At 35.8% G+C, this 22,820-nt stretch overlaps 1 protein-coding gene across 2 annotated transcripts in view; it reads right to left on the bottom strand.

Moving 5' to 3' along the window:
• Nucleotides 1–22,820, bottom strand: part of FBXL17 (F-box and leucine rich repeat protein 17) — a 470,512-nt gene that overhangs the window by 441,647 nt on the left and 6,045 nt on the right. For both annotated transcript variants that reach the window (XM_045837972.1, XM_045837971.1), the window contains exons 2-3: nt 13,524–13,646; nt 11,613–11,870 (exon numbers count right to left, since the gene is read on the bottom strand). In XM_045837972.1, the coding sequence (XP_045693928.1) occupies nt 11,613–11,870; nt 13,524–13,646 (381 nt within the window). The remainder of the gene's footprint in view (nt 1–11,612; nt 11,871–13,523; nt 13,647–22,820) is intronic.

The raw sequence follows: 22,820 nt of genomic DNA on the forward strand, positions 1-22,820 counted from the left end.
ATGTTAATTTCCAAATTTGTCTTTTTCCAGCTGTAATTATAACATAATTACATTAAATATTAAATAAACTGAGTTAAGATGGAGGCGTAAGTAAACATACTTCGCCTCTGCACACACCTATAGCAAACATGACAACTAAGCTTCAAAACAAATATCGCCCAGATTCATGAGAAAATGGAGCTCTATGAAAGTCTGACAACCAAGGATTTAAAGCCACATTCACCCAGACAGGTAGGAGGGGCAGAGAGGCATGGAGAGGTGGCAGAACAGGCTGTCCCACATTCAAGTGGTGGATAAAAACTGGGAGGTATACCTCAGGAGCAAGGGATCCTAGCCCCAGACCAGACCATGCAGCCCAGGTTTCCAGCACCAGGAAAATAAATCCCCATAACTTCTGGCAGTAGGGGCTACAGTGGCAGAAGAAGCTGCAGGATTCCCAAGAGACTCCTCCTAGAGGGCCTGCAACCAACTTAGGACTCATGCAGACCCACACCCTCTAGGATTCAGCACCAAGGCAATAGCTGGAAGGGCACAAGTAGTATACAGGGAGAAGGGGAGAAAGTAAGGTAACTGGAAACAGGGTGAGTGCTGGGAGACAGCTTCCTCCTGGGCAATTTCCAGAGGCCAGGCAGCGGCATTCTCACCTCTCCGAGCCCTCCCCCACAGAGATCCACAAGTGGAGAAACAGGTTGCCCAGCCCTGGCTATTACCTAAGGCTCCACCCCACAAAATTTACAGGTGCCCTTTCTACAATAGGCCACACTACTAAGACATGGAGTCAAAGCAGCTCTACCTAATACACAGAAACAAACACAGGGAGGCTGCCAAAATGAGGAGACAAAGAAATATGGCCCAAATCAAAGAACAGAACTCCAAGAAAGAACTAAATGAAATGGAGATAAGTAACCTATCAGATTTAGAGTTCAGAACACTGATTATCAAGGTGCTCAAAATCAATGGGTACTGCAAAAGCATAAAAGTACTCAAGCAGAAATGAAGGCTACATTAACATTTAAAGAAAAATGTATAGGGAACCAACAAGAAAGAAAAAAACATTGAATGAGAACAAGAAAAAAATTCAAGAAAACGAGGATAATATAAGCCTCTGAGACATCTCTAAATGTACCAACATTTGAATCATTGGAGTGCCAAAAGAAGAGCAAAAAATTGAAAGCACATTTGAAAAAACAAGGAAACAAAACTTCCCTAGTTTGATGAAGGAAACATACATACAAGTCCAGTAAGCGCAGACAGCCCCAAACAGGTTGGACCCAAAGAGGACCACACAAAGACACACCATAATTAAAAATCCAAAAGTTGCCCTGGCTGGTGTAGCTCAGTGGATTGAGCTTGGGCTGCAAACCAAAGTGTCACAGGTTCGATTCCCAGTCAGGGCACATGCCTGGGTTGCAGGCCATGACCCCCAGCAACCACACATTGATGTTTCTTTCTCTCTCTCTCTTCCCTCTCTAAAAATAAATAAATAAAATCTTTTTTAAAAAAGCCAAAAGTTAAAGAGAGAATCTAAAAAGCAGCAAGAGAAAAGCAGACAATTACCTACAAAGGAGTTCTCATAAGACTGTCAGCTGATTTCTCAAAAGAAACTTTGCAGGCTAAAGGGACTAGCAACAAGTATTCAAAGAGATGAAAAGCAAGGACCTACAACCTAGATTAGTCTATCCAGCAAAGCCATCATTTAGAATGGAAGGGCAGATAAGCACCAAGCCATTATTATATGAAATGTTAAAGGGAACTATATAAGAAAAAGAGATCAAAACCATGAATATTAAAATGGCAAAAAATTCACAACTATTCACAATTGAATCTTAAAAAAAAAAAACTAAGCAAACAAGCAAAACAGAAATAGAACCATAGATATGGAGATCATTTGAAGGGTTATCATTTGGCAGGGGGAAGGGAGAGATTGGGGGAAAAGATATAAGGAGTAATAAGTACAAATTGGTAGGGACAAAATAGACACAGGTATAGGAAATGGAGAAGCCAAAGAACTTATATGCATGACCCATGGACATGAGCCAAGAGGGGGATCAATTAAGGGAATAGGACATACCGAGTAGTGGATGCAAAGGGGGAAAATTGGGACAAATGTAGTAGCATAATCAATAAAATATATTTAAAATAAAAAGAAAACTAATAAAAAGAAAACTAATAAAATGTAAAACAGAATACATTTAAAGGAAAAAAATCATACACTTCAACTACTCCCCATAAAAAAGAAAATCTATATTTGGTATGTTGTAAATGTAAATTATGTTTAGTAAGAAGAAAAGTATCTAAAATAGATCGTTAATATTTTTATATTGATTATATTGAAATATATTTTATTTTGAATGTATTATATTATATATAGTATTAAAATCAATTTACCTGTTGACCTTTACTTTTTAGAATATTTTAAAAATATATTTTATTGATTATGCTATTACAATTGCCCCATTTTTTTCTTCCCTTGATTCACCTCTATCCTGCAACCCCACCTCCCTCCAGCATTACCCCCAGCCTTAGTTCATGTCCATGGGTTGTACCTATAGTTCTTTGGCTTCTACATTTCCTATACTATTCTTAACCTCCCCTGTCTATTTTGCACCTACCATTTATGCTTCTTATTTCCTGTACCTTTTCCCCCATTCTCCCCCCTCCCCCTCCCCACAGATAACCCTCCCTGTGATCTCCAGTTCTGTGATTCTATTCCTGTTCTAGTTGTTTACTTAGTTTGTTCTTTTTTTTTCTTTAGATTCCGTTGATAGTTGTGAGTTTGTTGCCATTTTATTGTTCACAGTTTTGATCATCTTCTTTTTCTTAGATAAGTCCCTCTAACATTTCATGTAATAAGGGCTTGGTGATGATGAACTCCTTTAACTTGACCTTACCTGGGAAGCACTTGATCTGACCTTCCACTCTAAATGATAGCTTTGCTGGGTAAAGTTATCTTGGATGTAGGCCCTTGCCTTTCATGACTTTGAATATTTTCCAGCCCCTTCTTGCCTGCAAGGTTTCTCATAAGAAATCAGCTGATAGTCTTATGGGGTACTCCTTTGTAAGTAACTATCTCCTTTTCTCTTGCTGCTTTTAAGATTCTCTCCTTATCTTTAATCTTGTATAATGTAATTATGATATGCCTTGGTGTATGCTTCCTTGGATCCAACTTCTTAGGGACTCTCTGAGCTTCCTGGACTTCTTGCAAGTCTATTTCTTTTGCCAGATTGGGGAAGTTCTCTTTCATTATGTTTTCAAATAAGTTTTCAATTTCTTGCTCTTCTTCTTCTGGCACCCCTATGATTCAGATGTTGGAATGTTAAAACCTTTGTCCCAGAGGTTCCTAAGTGTCTCCTCATTTTTTAAAATTATTCTTTCTTCACCCTGTTCTAGTTGAATGTTTATTTCTTCCTTCTAGTCCAAACCATTGATTTGAGTCCTGGTTTCCTTCCATCACTGTTGGTTCCCTGTGCATTTTCCTTTACTTCACTTTTCATAGCCTTCACTTTTCCTCTATTTTGCAACCACACTCAACCATTTCTGTGAGCATCCTGATTACCAGTGTTTTGAACTCTGCATCTGATAGGTTGCCTATCTCTTCATTGCTTAGTTGTATTTTTTCCAGAGCTTTTATCTGTTCTTTCAGTTGGGCCTTATTTTTTTGGTCTCTGTGCACCTGTTACACAATAGGGGGTGGAGCCTTAGGTATTCACCAGGGCCGGGCAACCCACATCACTGTGTCATGATGCTGTATGTAGAGGAGGGGTCTAAGAGGGAACAATGCCTCTTGCTCAGCTCTCAGCCAGCCTTCAGTCACTTCCTCCACCACCCACAAGAAAATTGGGCCCTTCTAGTGCTAATTCCTGGGTGGGTGGGTTTGTGTATGTTCTAGGACTCTGTGGGTCTCTCCAGGAACTCTCCTGTGAGGCTGGGAGTTTCTCCGACCACCACAACCCCCACAGATTTTTCAGTCAGAGGTTTTGAGTCTTTGTTTCCCCATGCTGGAAACATGGGTTGTGTGGTCTGTCTCACTACCCAGTTGTTCCTCCCGGTTTATCCACACACAAATGTAAGATGGCCTGGTTCACCAGCTGCCACCTTGCTGTGAGTAATCCTCTCCCTGGCTGTCCGTCTCCACCCCTCCTACGGGTCTCAATGAATGTTTTCTTTTTAACTCCTTGGTTGTCAGACTTCCATACAGTTTCAATTTCCCTCAATTCTTCTTGGTTTTTTGTTTTTAAATTTGTTGCTGTCCTTTTGGTTGTGCAAGGAGGCACAGTGTATCTACCTATGCCTCCATCTTGACCATAAGTCTGATCTTTACTTTTTTATGTGGCTACAATAAAGTTTTACATAACATGTAACCATCAATATATTTCTGTCAGATAGTGCTGGCCTGGAGAAGTCTGTGCAAACTGCCTCCTCAATAAATACCACACTGGGGTACCCCAAGAGGCAGGGAGGGGAGGAAGTCAGCCTGAATGAGTGACAGGTACCCTGATTACTGGGAGAAGTTTCTGCCCTGTTGGATATATTAGTGTCTGTCAGGGCTTGCCATTGTCTTCTTGCTCTTTCCTTGTCTAAGCAGAAAAAAGAAAAGAAAGGAAGGTCACTTCTGCAAGTCTAAAGCCAGATTTCCTCTGGAAGTCCAGCTGGCCAGTTTAAATATGTCAGTCTATTCAGAGAAGCAACGATATAGAATGTCTTTTCTCTAGTGAATGTAAGTAAATAGTTATAGGTCAGTGATCCCAGAACCATCAGAAGCCCTAAAGCAGAGAAAGGGATTTGTGGACATTGGAAACTTCATCTAAGAAAGTAAAAAGTTGTTTTTGCAAAATAAGAAAAGACAGGTTAGGTGAAGAAGTAACTCAGGCTAAAAGCTGAAGTTCAGTAGGAGAAGGATATTTAATTTGCCCTTATGTATTTTGTATTTCTTTCTATTTTCTCTAAAATATACGCAATGATGAATGATTAGTCATGACCTAATAATCCATGTTCCTAGTTTGATAATCACATTTTAGAGAAATATCAGTATAAATGATCAGATTGTCTTTTACTTTGGCTCAATGGTCATGGTTAGGGGAAGATTCGGTTTGTTTAAGGAGGTAGGGTGGTATGGCAAAATAACCCATATACCTAGAGGCAGATACATGGAATCTTGACATGGAAACTGGGAGAAAGCAAACACTTTCTGGTGCAAGCCTACAAATTCAGCAGAGGTTCTCCATCTGGGTAATATGCAGCTCTCTGCCTGGCACAGAAAAGTTTGTTGTCTAATCAGAAGACAGAATGCAACCCATAAGGAATTAAATAAATGTAATCAGTTTTATTTTTAGTAAATAAATAAATAAATATTAAATAAACTGATTTGAATGAAAGGGAAAAGAAAAGCCTTGCTATAGGTCTAATGGATTTAATATTTTGCATTCAATGAAAGCAACCTAATAAAATAACTGTTATGGAATTAATTTTGGATAAGACAACTATAAAATTATAAAATATTGGGAAAATCATATTCTACAAGCTGCTGCACTCTTACTGTTTCATAATAGTTTTGTGTGCCTGTTCCCCTCCAATGAAAAAAGAACTGAAAATCATGAATGCCACCTCATGGTGATAGTTTAAGCACAATAGTAAGGTCAAAACTCTAGCCATCTCTTAATCCAAAAAACAGCCTTAACCTTGTATCAAAAGACTCATTAACGAATCTATATTTACATAGTTTTTCAAATTACAATGTTTACAACACATATTGATTTTTGTGATTGCATAATTTAAGTGACTTCAATTAACTAACTGACTTCCATTCTCAGGCTGTTCAGGTGAGAAGACTTACACTGAATTATAACAATGTTTACTTATGCCTCATTGGACTGTTGAGAATATTAAAACCAATAATGTGCCCTGGCCAGTGTGGCTCAGTTGTGGACCAAAAGGTCATGGATTCTGGTCAGGGCACATACCCAGGTTGCAGGTTCAATCCCTGGTCAGGGCACATATGAGAAGACAACTGATTGATGTTTCTCTCTCACATCAATGTTTCTCTCTCTCCCTCCCTTCCTTTCTCTCTAAAAGCAATGACAAAAATGTCCTTGGGTGAGGACAAAAAAAAATTTTTTTTAACAATGCAAGTAGAAATGATTATTAGCAAACTGCAAGGCATATAGAAGTACTTAGTAAATGTTATATATCATTATTAATTATTATTAATGGGTAAAGACGGAAGCTATTGGGATACTATTCATTAGGATTCATGTGAAGGGAATATTTTAAAAGTGCTATAACAGTGTGGTGATTGTGAGGGAGTGGGAGTGGGTAGAGGTGTAAGAGGATATAAGGGAGATAAGAGATAAGTGGTAATAAAAAACATACAATTAAAAAATGGTTTTAGCCCCGGCTGGTGTAGCTCAGTGGATTGAGCTCTAGCCTGTGAGCCAAAGGGTCGCTGGTTTGATTCCCAGTTGGGGCACACACCTGGGTTGCAGGCCGGGTCCCTGGTGGGGGTCGCACAAAAGGTAACCACACATTGATGTTTCTCCCCTTCTCTTTCTCCCTCCCTTCCCCTCCGTCTAGAGACATGTCTAGAGACCTGTTTAGAAATAAATAAAATCCTTTTTAATGCTTTTTAAAGAAGAAACATTTAAAAAGTGTTACAGCAAAAAATTTCCAGAAAAAAAGCAAGCCTTCTTGACATTAAATGAAAGCTCTATACAATTATATGTAGAGAATATTTTCTCTAATCATTGGACATCCCAGCTTGAAATCCTAGGTGTAATATCTAGGCTTTGGAGACCAAGCAGAATCACACTTAAGCAAGTTACTTAACTTCTAAGAGATCCTATTTTTCACCTTGAAATACCACATCAGTGTTGTAGTGAAGAGTAAATTGGATAATATACATGAAAGCCCACAATACAATACCTATCATATGAAGAACACTCAAAAGATTTATTTCCCTTTGCTGTGATGCTAATTTAAAAAGAGAAGACTTAAGACATTCTTAAACTACCTAAATAAAACACATTTTGATAAGGAAGGCTTTTCTAGTTTCTCAGTCTCACTGTAAACATCAATTATCATTACAAGGATAAAATGAGTGTCATGCTATCTGAAAAGGGAAGGGAATGAGCTAAGGGTACTGAGTGAACTCTAGTCATCCCTGGATATGATTGTCAGCGCTATCACAACTTTACCTTGGGAAAATTACTTATAACTTCTCTGTAATTGCTTTCTCATCTATAAAAAGGGAATAATACCTAACTCACAGAGTGATTGTGAATCAATAGAGAAATTAAACAGGAATATATGGTTAGAATATGTAAACTGTGCCTGACACATGGTAGATGCTCAATAAAGATTACATAACTGCCCTTTACCTAGTTAACTGAATATCACTGGAACATGTAAAGACAGATTAGGTGAGACTGACAGTTTCCTTATCTTACAGAAATTCAGCATCTAAAAAACATATGATGTTATTTTCCTTTACTGTGGTAAAATATATATAATGTAAAATTTGCCATTTTAATCATCTTTAGGTATATAATGCAGAACCATTAATTTCATTTTTGGTGTTATGCAACCATCACCATTCACTATCCACTGCCAAAACTTTTCCACCATCCCAAACACAAACTCTGTATCAAATAACCATTCCCCATTTCTGCTAGTTCCTGAAAACCTCTATGTTCTGTCTCTATGAATTTGCTTCTGCTACATATTTGATATAAGTAGAATCATACAATATTTGTTCTTTGGGTCTGGCCTACTTAAATTTGCATGTTTTCAAGGTTCATTCACATGGCATCATGTAACAGCATTTCATTCCATTATATGGCTTAATACTATTTCATTGCACATATAACATTTTATATATTCATTCACCTCTTAATAGACATTTGGATTGCTTCCACCTCTCATCCATTATGAATAATGTTGCTATGGCAATTAGTGAATGAGTGTGTGCGTGTGCGTGCATGTGTGTGTATGGAAGAATTGTTGGTTCGGATGATAGTTCTATGTTTAATCTTTTAAGGAAACACCAAACTATTTTCCAAATCAGGTGCACCACTTTACATCCTCACCAGCAATTTACAAGGGTTCCAGTTTCTTCACATCCAAAGAAATACTTTATTTTCTGGTTTTTGCTTTTGTTTTCACTTTTTTCATATCCATCAGAGTAGGTATGAAATGTTATCTCATTATGGTGTTTGATTTGCAATTCTCTGATAACTAATAATGTTGCGCATCTTTTCCTGTGCTTGTTAGCCATTTATACATATTCTTTGGATGTCTATTCAAGCACTTTGCCCATTTTTTGATTGAGTTTTTGGTGGGTTTTTTGGTTTATTTGTTTTTGTTGAGTTACAGAGTTCTTCACCTTCTGGTATTAAATCCTTATCATATATATGATTTTCAACTATTTTCTCCTATTTTGTGGGTTTTCTGTTCACTCCATTAAGAATGTCCCTTGAAGCACAGAAATTTTTAATTTTAATCCAGTCCCTAGATCTGAGTGCCTTGTACCAGTTCTTCAGGAAGCTTCCAGGCAGGTTAGAATACACAAATACAGTAATTTGTAAATAAAGTCCGCTTTTCTGCCTCTGGAACCAGGGACCTTGGTTCCACATGGGGAATGTGAGCTGCTGTTCAAACCTGTTGCCAAGCTGGGGAAAGTAGAGAGCACTGACAAGAAAAAAATGCCACAAAGCCTTCCCATCACATTTTACTTGGCATTTTCTTGGTTCAGCATTTGCTTGGTTTCTGTCAAACTCTGACCATTTTCTCAAAGTTGGTTCTAACAGTTTCTGCCTGTTTCTCCATGTTTCTGTGGGGGAATGGAAGTTTGGAGCTGCTTACTCTGCCATTTTGTTGATATCATTCTAAATATTTATTTTTAAAGGCCTAAAAGCTCATAATGTAGCAAGACTGAAATTTACTAAAGCAACATTTATTTTTGTACCATTTTATTAATAATTTGAGAAGATGCCTACAGTGACTATTTTCAGAAATTTCTACAGAGGTCCATGAATTGTACTGAAGTGTCATGCTGCTAAAATAAAATATAAATCACATAAAATATTAACATAAAAGATACAGTTTCTTAGATTTCTTTAAATACTTTGGCTACTGCTTTCTTTCATTTGCTGGCAAGGTCCAGATGGTAATAAAATTCTAGAAAAACTGAAACAGCCTATTATTCTTAACTAGCTGTTTTTCCCCATAATATATTATTATATTTTTGAGATGAGTATAATAGAAATACATTCCACTGGTACAATTTGCCATTATTTTTTGAAAATAAAAATACCAAGATTTCAAGGTGGAATTTTACAAAAACAAAAAAAAAAACAAACAAAAACATAGTGTTTGGCCAAAACAGCCTGACTTTTAGGTGCTTCACCATAAGTTGGAGAAACATCATTAAGTAGAATGCAATTATTAAAGTATTAAATTTTAGATCCATTGGAACTGCAAATACAAATACTTTACATAACTACTTTTATAAACACAACTCAAAAAAACAAATTCACGTAGTAGTTGCTAAAGTCAATCAAAATTATAGTGGTTACATTGGAAATACACTTAAAAGAAATTATCAAAAAATTGTATCATTCCAAAACATTTGTCAGTTTTTAGTGACAGGAAAGGAGAAAAACAAATCCCTGCAACCTGATCTTTAAAATCAACAATTCAATCATTTGCTATGTTTAGAAGTAAAAAGATAATAATAATACCAAGAAAATTCATGAATTATGAATAGTTTATCCTAGGCCTTTTAAAACTTTATTATATTTTTTTAAGTTGGTAGCTCACTAAAACCATAATACACTCCCACAGAAGAACTCATCAAACATCACTGGATCATGAAATTAATTCACTAAGTTGGTCAAGGCCAACACTTATTTAATTTTAACACAAGGGTGGGAAAAAGTAGGTTTACAATTGTTTGTATGGAAAAAATCATGCAGGTTATGATTATTACAACAGCTTTATTAACTCAAAAGAATGTCACAATGCAACTGTAAATCTACTTTTGCCCATGCTGTAGTACAGAATAGAAAATATCAATGTGTATGGTACATAAGGCCCCATTTTGCTTGATAAAACTTTTACACTTATAGAAAGGCATTCTCTCTCAACTATACCACAACACCATTTCATCAGAATAAAGATGCTAAAATAGGATACCTCTGCTATAGCACAGTCTTACGCATAAAAAATTATTACTCTCTACACTGCAACAAGGTTTCTATGTAATTATTTAATGTAATGCAGTCACTTTAAAAAATTATTTCAGGATGAAAAAGATTTAGATTGTTTTACAACTTCTATCAGATTATTATATATAACTAATTCATAATTCAGACACCATGCAAATCTGAAGCAAACATCTAATCTATCAAAAATTAATTCCAAAATATTTCACATTCTATGGAAGATTTACCAAATTAGTCTCAAAATTTTCAGTTAATTCATATATAATCTTTAAATGTAGGGATCTTCATTTTATTTCTAACTTCTTCTCAGATCAGATTTATTTTAAATCTAGGACTTTACTGACACTCTGGTTTTATTGAACCCAGAGGAGTTTAGGCTGCATCCCAATTTTAAATTTAAACATTAATCCTGACAAAGTTCTTGAATGGAATTATTTATTAATTTTTTTCTTTCAATAAGTGTTGGCTGAGGATACTGTAGGCAGACTGGTAAATGTGCATGGCCTCTGCCCCTCTGGAGCAGGCTCCTTTATTCGAGGTCTAGAAGTGCAGTCTATTGGCCTGGAAACGTGGAAAGACAATAGTGGCTTTGGAAAATACAGGCTTCAATCTCAACTCAACTATCTGCTAAGTACTAGGCAAACTCATCAATCTCTCTAAGCCCTGATTTCTTCCTTTACAAAATAAGTTTAAGATCAATTATGTCACAAAGTTATTTCAAGACCTAAATGCAGAAATACAGAAAGTACCTAGTATAATAGTAGGAATATTACCTAATACTCAAAATATTCACAAATCCAGGATCTGGCCCATATAATCCACTCAATATTCAGTGAATGAATAATCAACTCTGTGACAAGAAACCTTAAATACCATCTCCAAAGAAAGTGTATCAAACATAAAATACATGAGATCCTATTTTTAATCCAATTATTGTGCTAAATATGGATGATACCACCTTTTTCTTCTTTTTATACTCTCTAACTCTGACTTTCATTTATGCCTTGAAACAAGTATTTAAAGCATGTAACCACATTATTTAGTAACATAAAAGGGAAATTAAAAGTTGATTTTTCAGACTTCATCCTGATCCAAACTGCATAGTATTGTTATCTAAAGCAAAATCTGGTACAAAATTTAAGTAACAAAAGAATAAATTAATTAAATGTTTGGTCACAGAAGTTCAGGCACTCACTGCAAAACACAAGTTAATTTATTGATTTTACCAATGGCACACTAGCTCACTAACCCAAACAAATGTTCATGGATACATTAAAAACATGACTTCATTTAGGCTGGGCATTATTTTTTACATAACAATCTTTTAAAGTGTTGCTACAAGGAAACATTTTTAGTTAATATGAGTTAAATCACTTTATAGATGTTAAAATTTACCTGTTTGAGTCCTTCATCAGTTAGTTTGTCCTGGTTGCCCACATGAACTTTCTGAAGTAAAGGGCAGTGAGAGGCAACCGCAATAATAGAAGTGTCAGAAAGCTGTTTACACCTGTAGGCTGTGTACCTAAGAAGTCCAGGACATTTAAATGCTAGAACACACACACCAGTATCAGACATACTTCGACAATCAGAAATGTTGATTTCAATTATATTTTGACTTCTTGATGCAATTTTTTCCAATAATTCATCAGTAACCTATGAGAGAGAAAAGCAAAATTAAACTTTTGCTAAATGTAGAAATGTATTTTCTATTGTTTTATTGAAGTTTCCCCAATAAACAATATAATTAGGTTATAACATGAAAACTACAATTGAAAGAAAACTTTTCTACTTAATATTGAGGCATAACAAGAACTGTGTTATAATAAAATATATATTTGCTCTTTGTCTTGGGTTCCTTGAACTCTTTTTATGTATTTTTCATCTCCAAATCTAACTACCAGAAGAGGGGAAACCTGTTTTCAGTCTGAGTTTGTAACAAATAACTCAGACATTCAAGAGTATTGTAGTAAAGAGCTAATGGATTATTTTACATTACTACACTAACCCATGGAAGAAACCTTCCTCATTTTGTCTGAAGTATATATGTTAAACATACAAGCATATATACTAATAGTGGTATGTTGGAGTTGGCTTATACCAACTCGCAATACCCATAATGTGTACCTCTTTCCAAATCAGTGACATCACTACATTCAGTGACATCACATTGGGAGCTTGAAATTAGCTACAGTGGGAGTATCTGTACCACAGAAACTGGCAAACATTACACATCAGGGCTTTTTATTTGCTCATTTGTTTTTGAAAGCCAGTTGTTACACATTTACCAGCAAACTACTCTAACCAAATCATAAAAGAATTTAGAGTAGTTTTAGTACTCTACTAAAATCCTATTCTTAATGGATATTTTTATATATTTCCAATGCCAAGTATTGACAACCAAGTTCAAAGGAAGAATTGCAAACTGTTTGCAATAAAACAACTAATTCTATCTTTTTCCCCCCTAATTTATGACAGTATATAAACATATTGGACAGCCAGGCAAATCGGGAGGATTAAAAAATTCATCTAAAGTAAAATGAAAACAAAATAAGTTAGCTGTTTTTGTTTCCATTTCTTCTCTATAATAATAGTATAAGATCAGTATTATTATTGTTGTAATAATAATATATTAATAGGGATAATAATCCCTGAGTCCTATGGCTCAGTTGTTGGACATCATTCTGTGAAGCAAAGGGTTGCCAGTTCAATTCCTGATCAGGGCACATGCCTGGGTTGTGAGTTCAGTCACAGATGGGTGGGTATGAGAGGCACTCAATCAATGTCTCTCTCTCTTTCTCTCTACCTTCCCCTCTCTCTAAAAATAAATAAATAAGTAAAATATATTTTAAAAATAAGGATAATAGCAATCTCAACCTATGAGGTTAATGGGAAGATAAAATTAATATGTATAAAGCATGTACAACAGTACATGGCACATTGGAAGTACTATCTAAACGTTTGCCATCATTTTCTATTATTAAATTAATATTCATGATATGACCCTCCAAAAAGGGAAAGTTTTTTTAAAGAGGAATGAAAAAAGGCGAAGACAAACAGGAATAAAATAAAGAGGATTAAGAAGCAACCCAAAATTACCATTCCACACTAAAAAACATACTCTTGACCACAAGAAACTAGCTGTACTTTAATTCACAAACAAATAATACTAAAGAACAGAATTATAGATTATAGTCATTTGAACTATCTTGAGAAAATATAACATGAAAGAAGTGATCTCTGAAAAGGAATGAAGATATTTTTTGAATTGATCAAACTGAGTGTTTCTTTGAATTAAATTATATATACCTGCTGACGACTACTAAGATCCAGCTGCTTCCAAAACTGGAAATCTAAACAAAGGTCACGCCAATACTTGCAAACCAACGATGCAGAAAGGCAACGTTCATCCAGGGATAAATTGGAAAATATCTGAAATAAAAAAGAAACCATATATTTGTTAGAAAATATTAACCTTAAAGCACAAAATGTGTTGAATACAAGTAGCCATTATTAGAACAGTCATTGTTACAAGTCATCCTAAAGAAAAAGTATGATATAGGAGTTAGCAACATGGACTAACATTACCTTTTACATAAGAAAAGGAGAACAGGAGATTATGCATGTGTTTGTGTGTGTCTTTGTGTGTGTTTGCCAATATTTTAAAAAATTAAAAGAATAGGCCAAAAATTAATTTAAAAAATATTCCTCTTTACAGAAAGAAGAAAAGACTAGGAAGGAGAATGGAATGAAAGTGAAACTACTCTCAAGGTTCTAGTTTTAGAGTTTTGACCTCAGAACCAGGTGAACTTTTTATATGATTTTTTTAAATAAAAATGTCATAAAAAGGACATTTTACCTTTATGGCATTTTTTGAGAAATTTATAAACCCAATCTAATCCCAAGAGAAGTATCATATATACCAACTGTAAAACATCCTACAAAATGTGTGATCAGGACTCCTAAGAAAACCAAGATCATGAAACACAAGGAACGACTGAGCAAGTATCAAAGGCAAGAGAAGAATAAGGAGAAAGGACAACTAACACATTCCTGACTTGGAAAAAGGTCATTAACAAAAACATTGTACTGATTCTGATTTCATAGTTCAGCAAATGTATCATTGTAATGTAAGATAATCAATTTAGGGAAAACTGAAAGTAGTCGAGGAATATATGAGACTCTGTACTTTGCAACTTCTCTATTTAATATTATTGAAAATGAAAAGCTTATTTTAAAGAGTTTTACAAAGAAAGAATTATTTTTAAAATGGTCAAGGTTAGGACCAATACAGATTTTTAAAATTTAAGATACATATCAACAAATACAATGTGTGGACCATTCTGAAATCCTGAACTGAACCAACTATAAGATACTTCTGAGACAATCTGATAAAACTGAACATAAAAAAATATTAAATGATTTCAAGGAAACTTTTCACTTTTTAAGTTGTGATTATACTGTGATTATAATATTACTGTGGTTATATTATTTTTAAAAGTTATTATCCATTTCATATAACTTTAGTGTTTATGGCTGAAATGGTATCTAGAATTTGTTTCCAGATACTTTACCAAAAACAAAAAAAGTTGGGAGAAGCTAAAAAAGGCAGAATATTGAAAAAAAAACTATTGAAATCAAGTTGAATAATAAATGAGGAGTTCATTATTTTCTACTTTGGTCAGGGCACGAAAACTTCCAGAGTATTAGGTGAAAGTATTAACAAGAACTTGTGCTCTATACTAAATTGTTGCATCCTAGGTTTGAATTATGGCTTTACTATTTATTACCTATGTAACCTTGGGCAAATTATCTGTCTTCTCTGTACATCAACTTCCTTGAATATAACATGGGAATAATATAGTCTTTATCTGCCAGAGTTATCATGAAGACTAAAGGAGTATACACAAAATTTTTGGAACAGTGTCTGGAACAGACCAAATAGTATACAAATGAGTCCTATAATTATAACCTAAAATGATTTGCCTCTGTACACTCAAATGTTGCAGAAATCTAAGCTAGATTCTCTCCTATGTTTAAAACTTGAGCCTTGGAAAAACAACTGCCCATTGCTGTTCCTTCAAACTATTGTTCTTCGTCTAAGGGTGAAGTGAAAAGTAAAAAAATATGCACGAGACTCACTGGCATAAATATAGTTAAGCCCACTATAGCCTCTCACTCTCATTCATGACAACTAAAACCTCTGTACAACATGCTAAAAGCAATTACCTGGGAACTCTAAAATGTTAATAATAACATACATATTAGGGAGGTGAGCCAAAATGTAAGGCATGACCAAATTTTTCCTATTATCTACCAGCCTGAAACTGAGGAAGGCCCCTGTACAAAACTACACAGCAGGCACAACCAATGAAAATACAGAAAGCAAGCCATCTCTCTGGACACAGGGCTTTTGTGAAATAGAAAGCGTGGGAATAGTCCCCATTTGGGGTTTTCTTTTCTTTCACTTTTCCCTTTTCTCCCTACTGGCCACATCCCAAATGCAGCCTCAGTCACAGAGCTGCAGCTGTGCAGGCACCTAAAAGTCAAAAGTAAACCCATCTTTTTGACCTGCAGAACCAGGAAAGAAACTCCATGGACCAAAGAATGTGCAAGGAACCTCCATTATGTTTTTCTTACCACTTCATCATGAAAACTGCCCAAGTCCTGCAAAACTATACAGCAACACAGGCACATGGCATAGGCTATAACTCCAAGGGAAACTCCATCTTTCTATCCAGAGAACCAGGAAAGGAGATTTCTAGGTTAAAGAGAGTGAAGGAAGGATCAAAGAAGAGATCTGGAAAGAGCACCCCTAATTCAGTGTATGAAGTGACAAAAAACCTGAGTTCACCACAAAGCCACACGTGTATAGAAGAAATCCAAAGTAGTATAGCAAAGTCTTTGAAAATTGAGCTAACAGTGGAATCACAGACCTAGTAAGGTAAGATAGAAATTTCAGTTTAAATGTAATATTGCTGATCTCTGGCAAATCTGATAAAGTGAAATATTCATAAAACTCAATGATCCCCAATAGGATTAACTCAAAGAGATCTACACTGAGACACATTATAATCAAACTGTCAGAACACAAAGACAGAAAGATAACCCTGAAAGCAGCCAGAGAAAAGCAATTCATCATGTACAAAGAATCCTCGATCAGATTAACACCTGATTTGTCATCGGAATCCATGTAGGCTAGCAGGCAAGGGGATAATGTTTTTAAAGCAATGAGAGCAAAACTATCAACCTGGAATTCTGTATCTGGCAAAACTACCCTTCAAAAATGAAGGAGAAATTAAGGTATTTTGAGGTAAACAAACACTGAGGAAGTTTGTCACTGGAAGAGCTACCTACAAGAAATGTTCAAAGGAGTTCTTCAGGCTGAAATGAAAGAGCATTCCACAGTAATCTGAAACCACATAAAGAAATAGAGAACACCAATAAAGGTGGGTATTTATATAGGTAAATATAAAATTCAATATTAATATATTTTTGGCTTATACTCCAATTCTAAATGATGAAAAAGACAACCACATAAAATAATAATTATAAATATATGATAATCTTATGGGCACAAAACATATACAGATATAATTTGTGGCAATAACAACATAAATATGGACACAGTTTTTATATACCATTGAAACTAAATTGGCATTTGTAGTGCAAGTGCCTGACATCAAGTTTTTTTTATTGTAGTGTGTCTAACACTGAGCCTTTGATCACCAAGACATCTATTCCAAAAGGCCTCAATCTTGAATAAAGATATTGCCAGCTATATGGCACAGCTACTAACAAAACAACCAGTTAAGGAACTAGATCACCACCACTCATGAAGTTCCCTCTTTCAGAAAACCCTGGGTAACCTAGATAACTGACCACTTAGTGAACTCATTTCTCCCTTCCTGAGCCCTAATTCCTGCACTTGTGCTTTAAATTAGCCAATAAAAAGTAAACCCACAAAACCCTAGACATCCCACTGTTGGACCCTACTAAAGGCAGAGCCCCAAGTCCATGTTCTCTCTCTACCTGCAACCTGGCTGTGTGCCCTTGAGAGTGTCATATCCAGGATCTGCAAGCCGTAAATCTTGTCCTCAAGGTTCCCTGATGGTTCCTTGCTGAAATGTGTCCTGCAGTCATAAAAAGAACCTAAAGAACAGGCCCAACCATAAATAAGCGTCCTGCTGGGGGATGTGTCTCTGGAGTTTGCTAGGAGTGATGTTGCCTGGGCAAGCACTGTAGGCATTTCTGACCAAGGACACTACCATCAATAGGCTCAAGAACAACAGTATAGTATTAACGAAAATAAGACTGTCATAAATTATAATGTAATTATAAACCTCAGGGGCAAATGCTAAGAAAGTAACTAAGCACAGTCATGCATTGCTTACCAACCAGAATACATTCTGAGAAATGCATCATTAGGTGATTTCATCATGTGAATATCACAGAGTGCACTTACACAAACCTAGATGGTATAGGCTCCTATACACCTAGGCTATATGGTATAGCCTACTGCTCTGAGGCTACAAACCTGCACTATATCTTAGGTACTGAATACTGGAGACAATTGTAACACAATGTATATGTGGAAACCCACAATCTGTGTGTGGATGGGGAAGAGCACACTCAGGCTTAGCCGTTTTCAAGTCTGCCTTGGCCCTTGCTTTCTGCTAGACACTCTCAGGTTCCACCTGCACATGTGCATGGTTTCACAGTAGGCCAAAAATAAAAATGGAGAGTTTACCCTTTTATGGTTGTCTCATTTCCAAGGTCTGCCTGTTAAATTCCTGGCTAGGTCCCCACTCATCCCACTGGCACCACAATCGGAGTCTTGCAAATATGTGGATTTTCCCTGTTTGTTTCTCACCAAGTTCATCGTTAGTAGTTGACTAATAGAGTTTCACTCATTACCCCAAACAAACTTAGCCTCTTTGGCATCAAAGCTACAAGTTTTCCAAATCTAGTTTTTTGCCAAAAGTACACAGCAGGGGCCTCACACAAGAATATAGCATCCTTTACTATTCTCATCTGAAGCTCCAGCAGTTTTCCTAAGAATAAGAATTTGTTGTCTCCCTTTGGTCAATTTCCAAAGTCCAAATAATTTGGAGCAATTTGCTCAGTTTTATATTTATTTTGTAGAGAGGAGTCACCAAACTTTTCATGCAGCCGTAGCTGAAACTCTCTTTCTTATGGACATTTTTATGCTTGTCCTCCTCATTTTACACATGAGAAAGTTGGGATTCAGGGAGATTCCATCATCTGTTTAATATTAAAGCACTACATGGTTTCAAAGGGCTAATTTGTCCCTTAACAATTAGAAAATGTGTAGAGCATGGTCATTATAATCAAGAAGCATGCTGTTTAAAATATCTCATTGGATAGCACCTTCTTTAAACATTAGTTTTCTCTTTTAGGAAAGTGAGATGATTACAAACCTAAGTAATTGGCTAAGTCTAAGTGGACCTAGATGAGTCTTATTCACCCAAGTAAAAGGAACTTCAGTAAGTAGGTAAAGGAAAGATAAAACCAGTACCAATGAAGATGGGTACTAGTAAAAAGGCAAAATCCTAAGTTTAAATACCCATGCATATACAATAGGTCCTTGCATAAATTTTATGGTAACCCACCTGCACAATAGCCCCCAATGATCCCACCTTCTGAGTTTTACATCTGTGCAATCCTATTCTTTTGAACGTGAACTGGATTTATGGACTCACTTCTTTTTTTGTTTGATTTTTTACTTTTTTATTGAATTTATTGGGATGACACTTGTTAACTGTACATCAGGTGTACAATTCTATAATGCATCATTGATGTATTATATTGTGTTTTCATGCCAAGTCAATTCTCCTTCCATCACCATTTATCCCCCTATACCCTCTTCTACCTCCACCCACCCCTCTTTCCTGGCTCACTTCTAAAGAACAGAGTACAGCAGTTGTAATAAGATGTTATTGCTGAGATTAGGTAAAAATTAAACTGTGGCTTTCATTTTGTATATTCTTGGATCTGTTACTCTTGGAGGAACAAGTCACCATGTTTTAAAGTAGTCCTATGTAGAAGCCCACAAGGCATGGCAAGGAACTTAAGCATCTGGCCAACAGCCACTGAGGACCACAGGCATGCCAACAGCCACACAAATAAGCTTGGATAGGAATTCTCAAGCCCCAGCCAACACCTTGCTGACAGCCTCATTAACAGACTGTGGATTAGAAGGACCCAGCTAAGCCACAAGGGGATTCCAAACCCACAAAAATTATAAAATAATAAATGTTATAATAAAAGGTTTTAAACTGCTAAGTCTTAGCATAGTATGTTACACAGAAATAGGTAACACATGTTTCTAAGATTCCTGCTTTTCTTTTTCATTAAAATGCTATCTCACACAGAGACTAACTTCTCAGAAAACTACTTGGCCTCAAATTATCTTCTTAACTCATTTAAAAAACTTCTGTGCACATGTCCCTGGGCTTTTGTGGGAGACACTAAGGGACATGCTAAGACAAGAAACTTGTTCATTGGCTTTAAGATTATATTCAAAAGCAATTCTGAATTATCTTTAGATAATCTAAGATTCAAGCAAAAAGCATTTCAAATGTTGCTTTGAAGAAAGAGAACATAAGTCCATAAAGGACTGATCTGTAACATGTTTGCAGAATAAAGAAAACTACAAAAGGGGGAAAATGACACTGAAAAAAATGGATGGCACGTACATGAAGCCAGGAAATTGTTTAACAGAGGCCTGTCGGCAATGTCTTGAACATGACAGAAGTCCAAACTATTGAGAAGTTAGGTTTTCTAAGAATGTAGAAAATCCAGGGATCATCTTAAATTGCATTGCTCTTCCATCACTGCTCTCATTTATAAGGTGAAAAATGGCTTACTCTTATAATCCAGGTGGTTTACCCCTTTTAGACAAGCAGCTGCCTTTTATGGTATTTGAAAGTTGTATACTTTGGTTCCCCTCACAGCCCAGAACCTAATACCTAATATTTAGACACAAGGCTACACCTATCCATGAGAGGCTAAGAAATGAGTGGTGTGGTTTAGCTGGTTGGGTATCTCCCAACCAAGCAAAAGGTTGCCAGTTTGATTCTTGGTCAGGACACATGCCTGGGTTGTAGGTTCTGCCCTGGGTCAGGGTGTACGAGAGGCAACTAAAGGCAACTGATGGATGTTTCTCTCCTCTTTTTCTCTCTCCCTTCCTCTCTCCCTAAATTTAAATAAATAAAATCTTTTTTAAAAAGGAAAGGAGGGAGGGAGGGAAGAGAGAAAAACAGAAAGGGAAGAAAAGGAAGGAAGGGGAGGAAGGGGAGGAAGGGAGGAAGGGAGGAAGTCTAATTAGGTGGTCATATCCCTAGCTAGAACATGGTGGATTCTGTTACTAAAAAGAAGCCCTGGCTAGTGTGGCTCAGTGGATTGAGTACCAGCCTACAAACCGAATGGTCACAGGTTCTATTCCTAATCAGGGAACATGCCTGGTCCCTAGTTGGGGGGTGTGTGAGAGGCAACCATGTATCTCTCACTCATCCCTTCCCTGCTCTCTAAAAATAAATAAATGAAATCTTAAAAAAATAAAAAAGAAAGAGAATATAAGGAGAATGGATATTGGGAAATAGCTGTGACTTTGTAGTAAGGACCTGAATTAGAAACAAACAATATTCTTGATCTTTAGTGAGAGATCTGGACAATACAATGAAACTATTAATTATCAGAAAATCACTACCAGGCTGATATCCAAGTATTCTAAGCCTTGAAAGATTATTGGAGGCGGAGAAGCATAATTTTTCTCTTTTAATTTATTTTAATTGAGATATAATCGACACATAACATTTTAGTTTATTTCAAAATTATCATCACAATTAACTTGTTACCATCTGTTACCATCCCTAGTTACAAAAGTAATTTTTTTCCCTCATAAGGACTTTTAAGATCTCTCTTAGAAACTTTCAGATATGCAAGACAGTATTATTAACTACAGCCACCATGACTTATTTATAACTGGAAGTTTGTACCTTTTGAAAGATTCAATCTTTGAGTGACACATTAGTATAAGACAGTGATTTTCAACCTTTTTCATGAAATGGCACACATAAAGTACTAAAATTCTATGGCACAGAAAAAAATAATTTTTTCAGATTTTTTCAGAAAAAATATAGGTACAATTTTGATTCATTCACACTAGACATCTATTGTGTTGGCTGTTGTCATTTTTTAAATTTGGCAATATAAGGGAAAAGTGGTCAATGTCCCTCACTACATAGTCAGATATTGCATGTTTTAAAAATTCTGGCATCACACCAGTAGAAAATCGCTATTATAATATATCAGACATAGAGCTTATCTCCTATTAGAATGTACTACAAAAAGGAGTTAAGATTTATCAGCAGGCAGGCTATAGGCAAATTATAAAAATATCTGAAAAGGAGTAAAGCTGTGTAACTATTTTATACTATTTCCTGTGTGTCAGGGACTATGCTAGATGTCTTGAGAGATACAGAGGTATTAATATTATAACACAATATTCCAAACTACATGTTGTATGATACCACTTACATGAAATTTCTAGAAAAGGCAAAACTACAGAGGCAGAAAGCAGATGAGTGAGTGGTTGCCTTGGGTGAAGGGTGAGAACAGAAAATGACAGCAAAGAGGCACAAGAGAAGCACCTGAGGTGGTGGAGGTGTTCTAAAATTTCATTGGAGTGATGGATGCACAACTATATACATTTATCAATACTCAACTCTACACTTAAATGAGTACACAAATGCCACTAGAGGTGTTCTTTTAAGGGCCACAAGCACTATATTTTAATCATCCTATCACCTTTCTACCCAGAACCTCTGAATTGCTATTTGAGAATATACACATTCACACATGCACACACTACACATTTTGGTTAGGAACTAGGCAGAGATTATCCTACAGCTTCAGATAGAGCCCCTCTCTAAAACTTTCTCAGAATTAACTATTTCAACTAAGTTCTGCTTCTGTGGTCTTTTCAGTCTTTTTCCCATGTACATGATATCTTGCCTCTTCCTTAAATATTCTACTTTTATTGCTTGACAACAGCTTGAAAGCAAATTCTACTAAATAGTCTGTTGAATAATGCACCACTTAGAAAAACAGAGCCACAAAATATACTCCTGCTACTTTTCTAACCAAACAGGCATAGGGAAGTCACAGACTGTAAAATTATTTTCTCATCTATATTAAAATAATTTCTCACAATTCTTAAAATTTAAACTTCAGCAAAACCCCAACTATTTCTATACAGAGTGTTACTTAATACCAAAGTCAGATATTATTAAATTTATATAAGAATAAGTTTTATTCTAAAGCCAGACACTAAACACTTTTTCTTGAAGTACTGTGGGAGGACGGTCTATGAAAAATTTGTCCTTTTGACATATCTTCAGTACTTTTTGAGGACTTCCTTGCATTCTGGCACAAAATATTCTAGGCTCATCTTGTATTTTCCTTGTCCCAGCCCTGTAATCTGCCATTTCTCCATGGAGCACTGATTCCTTTTGTTGGAGAATGGTATTTAGAAGCAAAGATGTGTACACTAAATACACTCATTACTACTGAGTACTGCTG

Source organism: Phyllostomus hastatus, unplaced genomic scaffold (genome assembly GCF_019186645.2).
Source record: "Phyllostomus hastatus isolate PE091 unplaced genomic scaffold, TTU_PhHast_1.1 phas_contig_254, whole genome shotgun sequence".
NCBI classification, from domain to species: domain Eukaryota; kingdom Metazoa; phylum Chordata; class Mammalia; order Chiroptera; family Phyllostomidae; genus Phyllostomus; species Phyllostomus hastatus.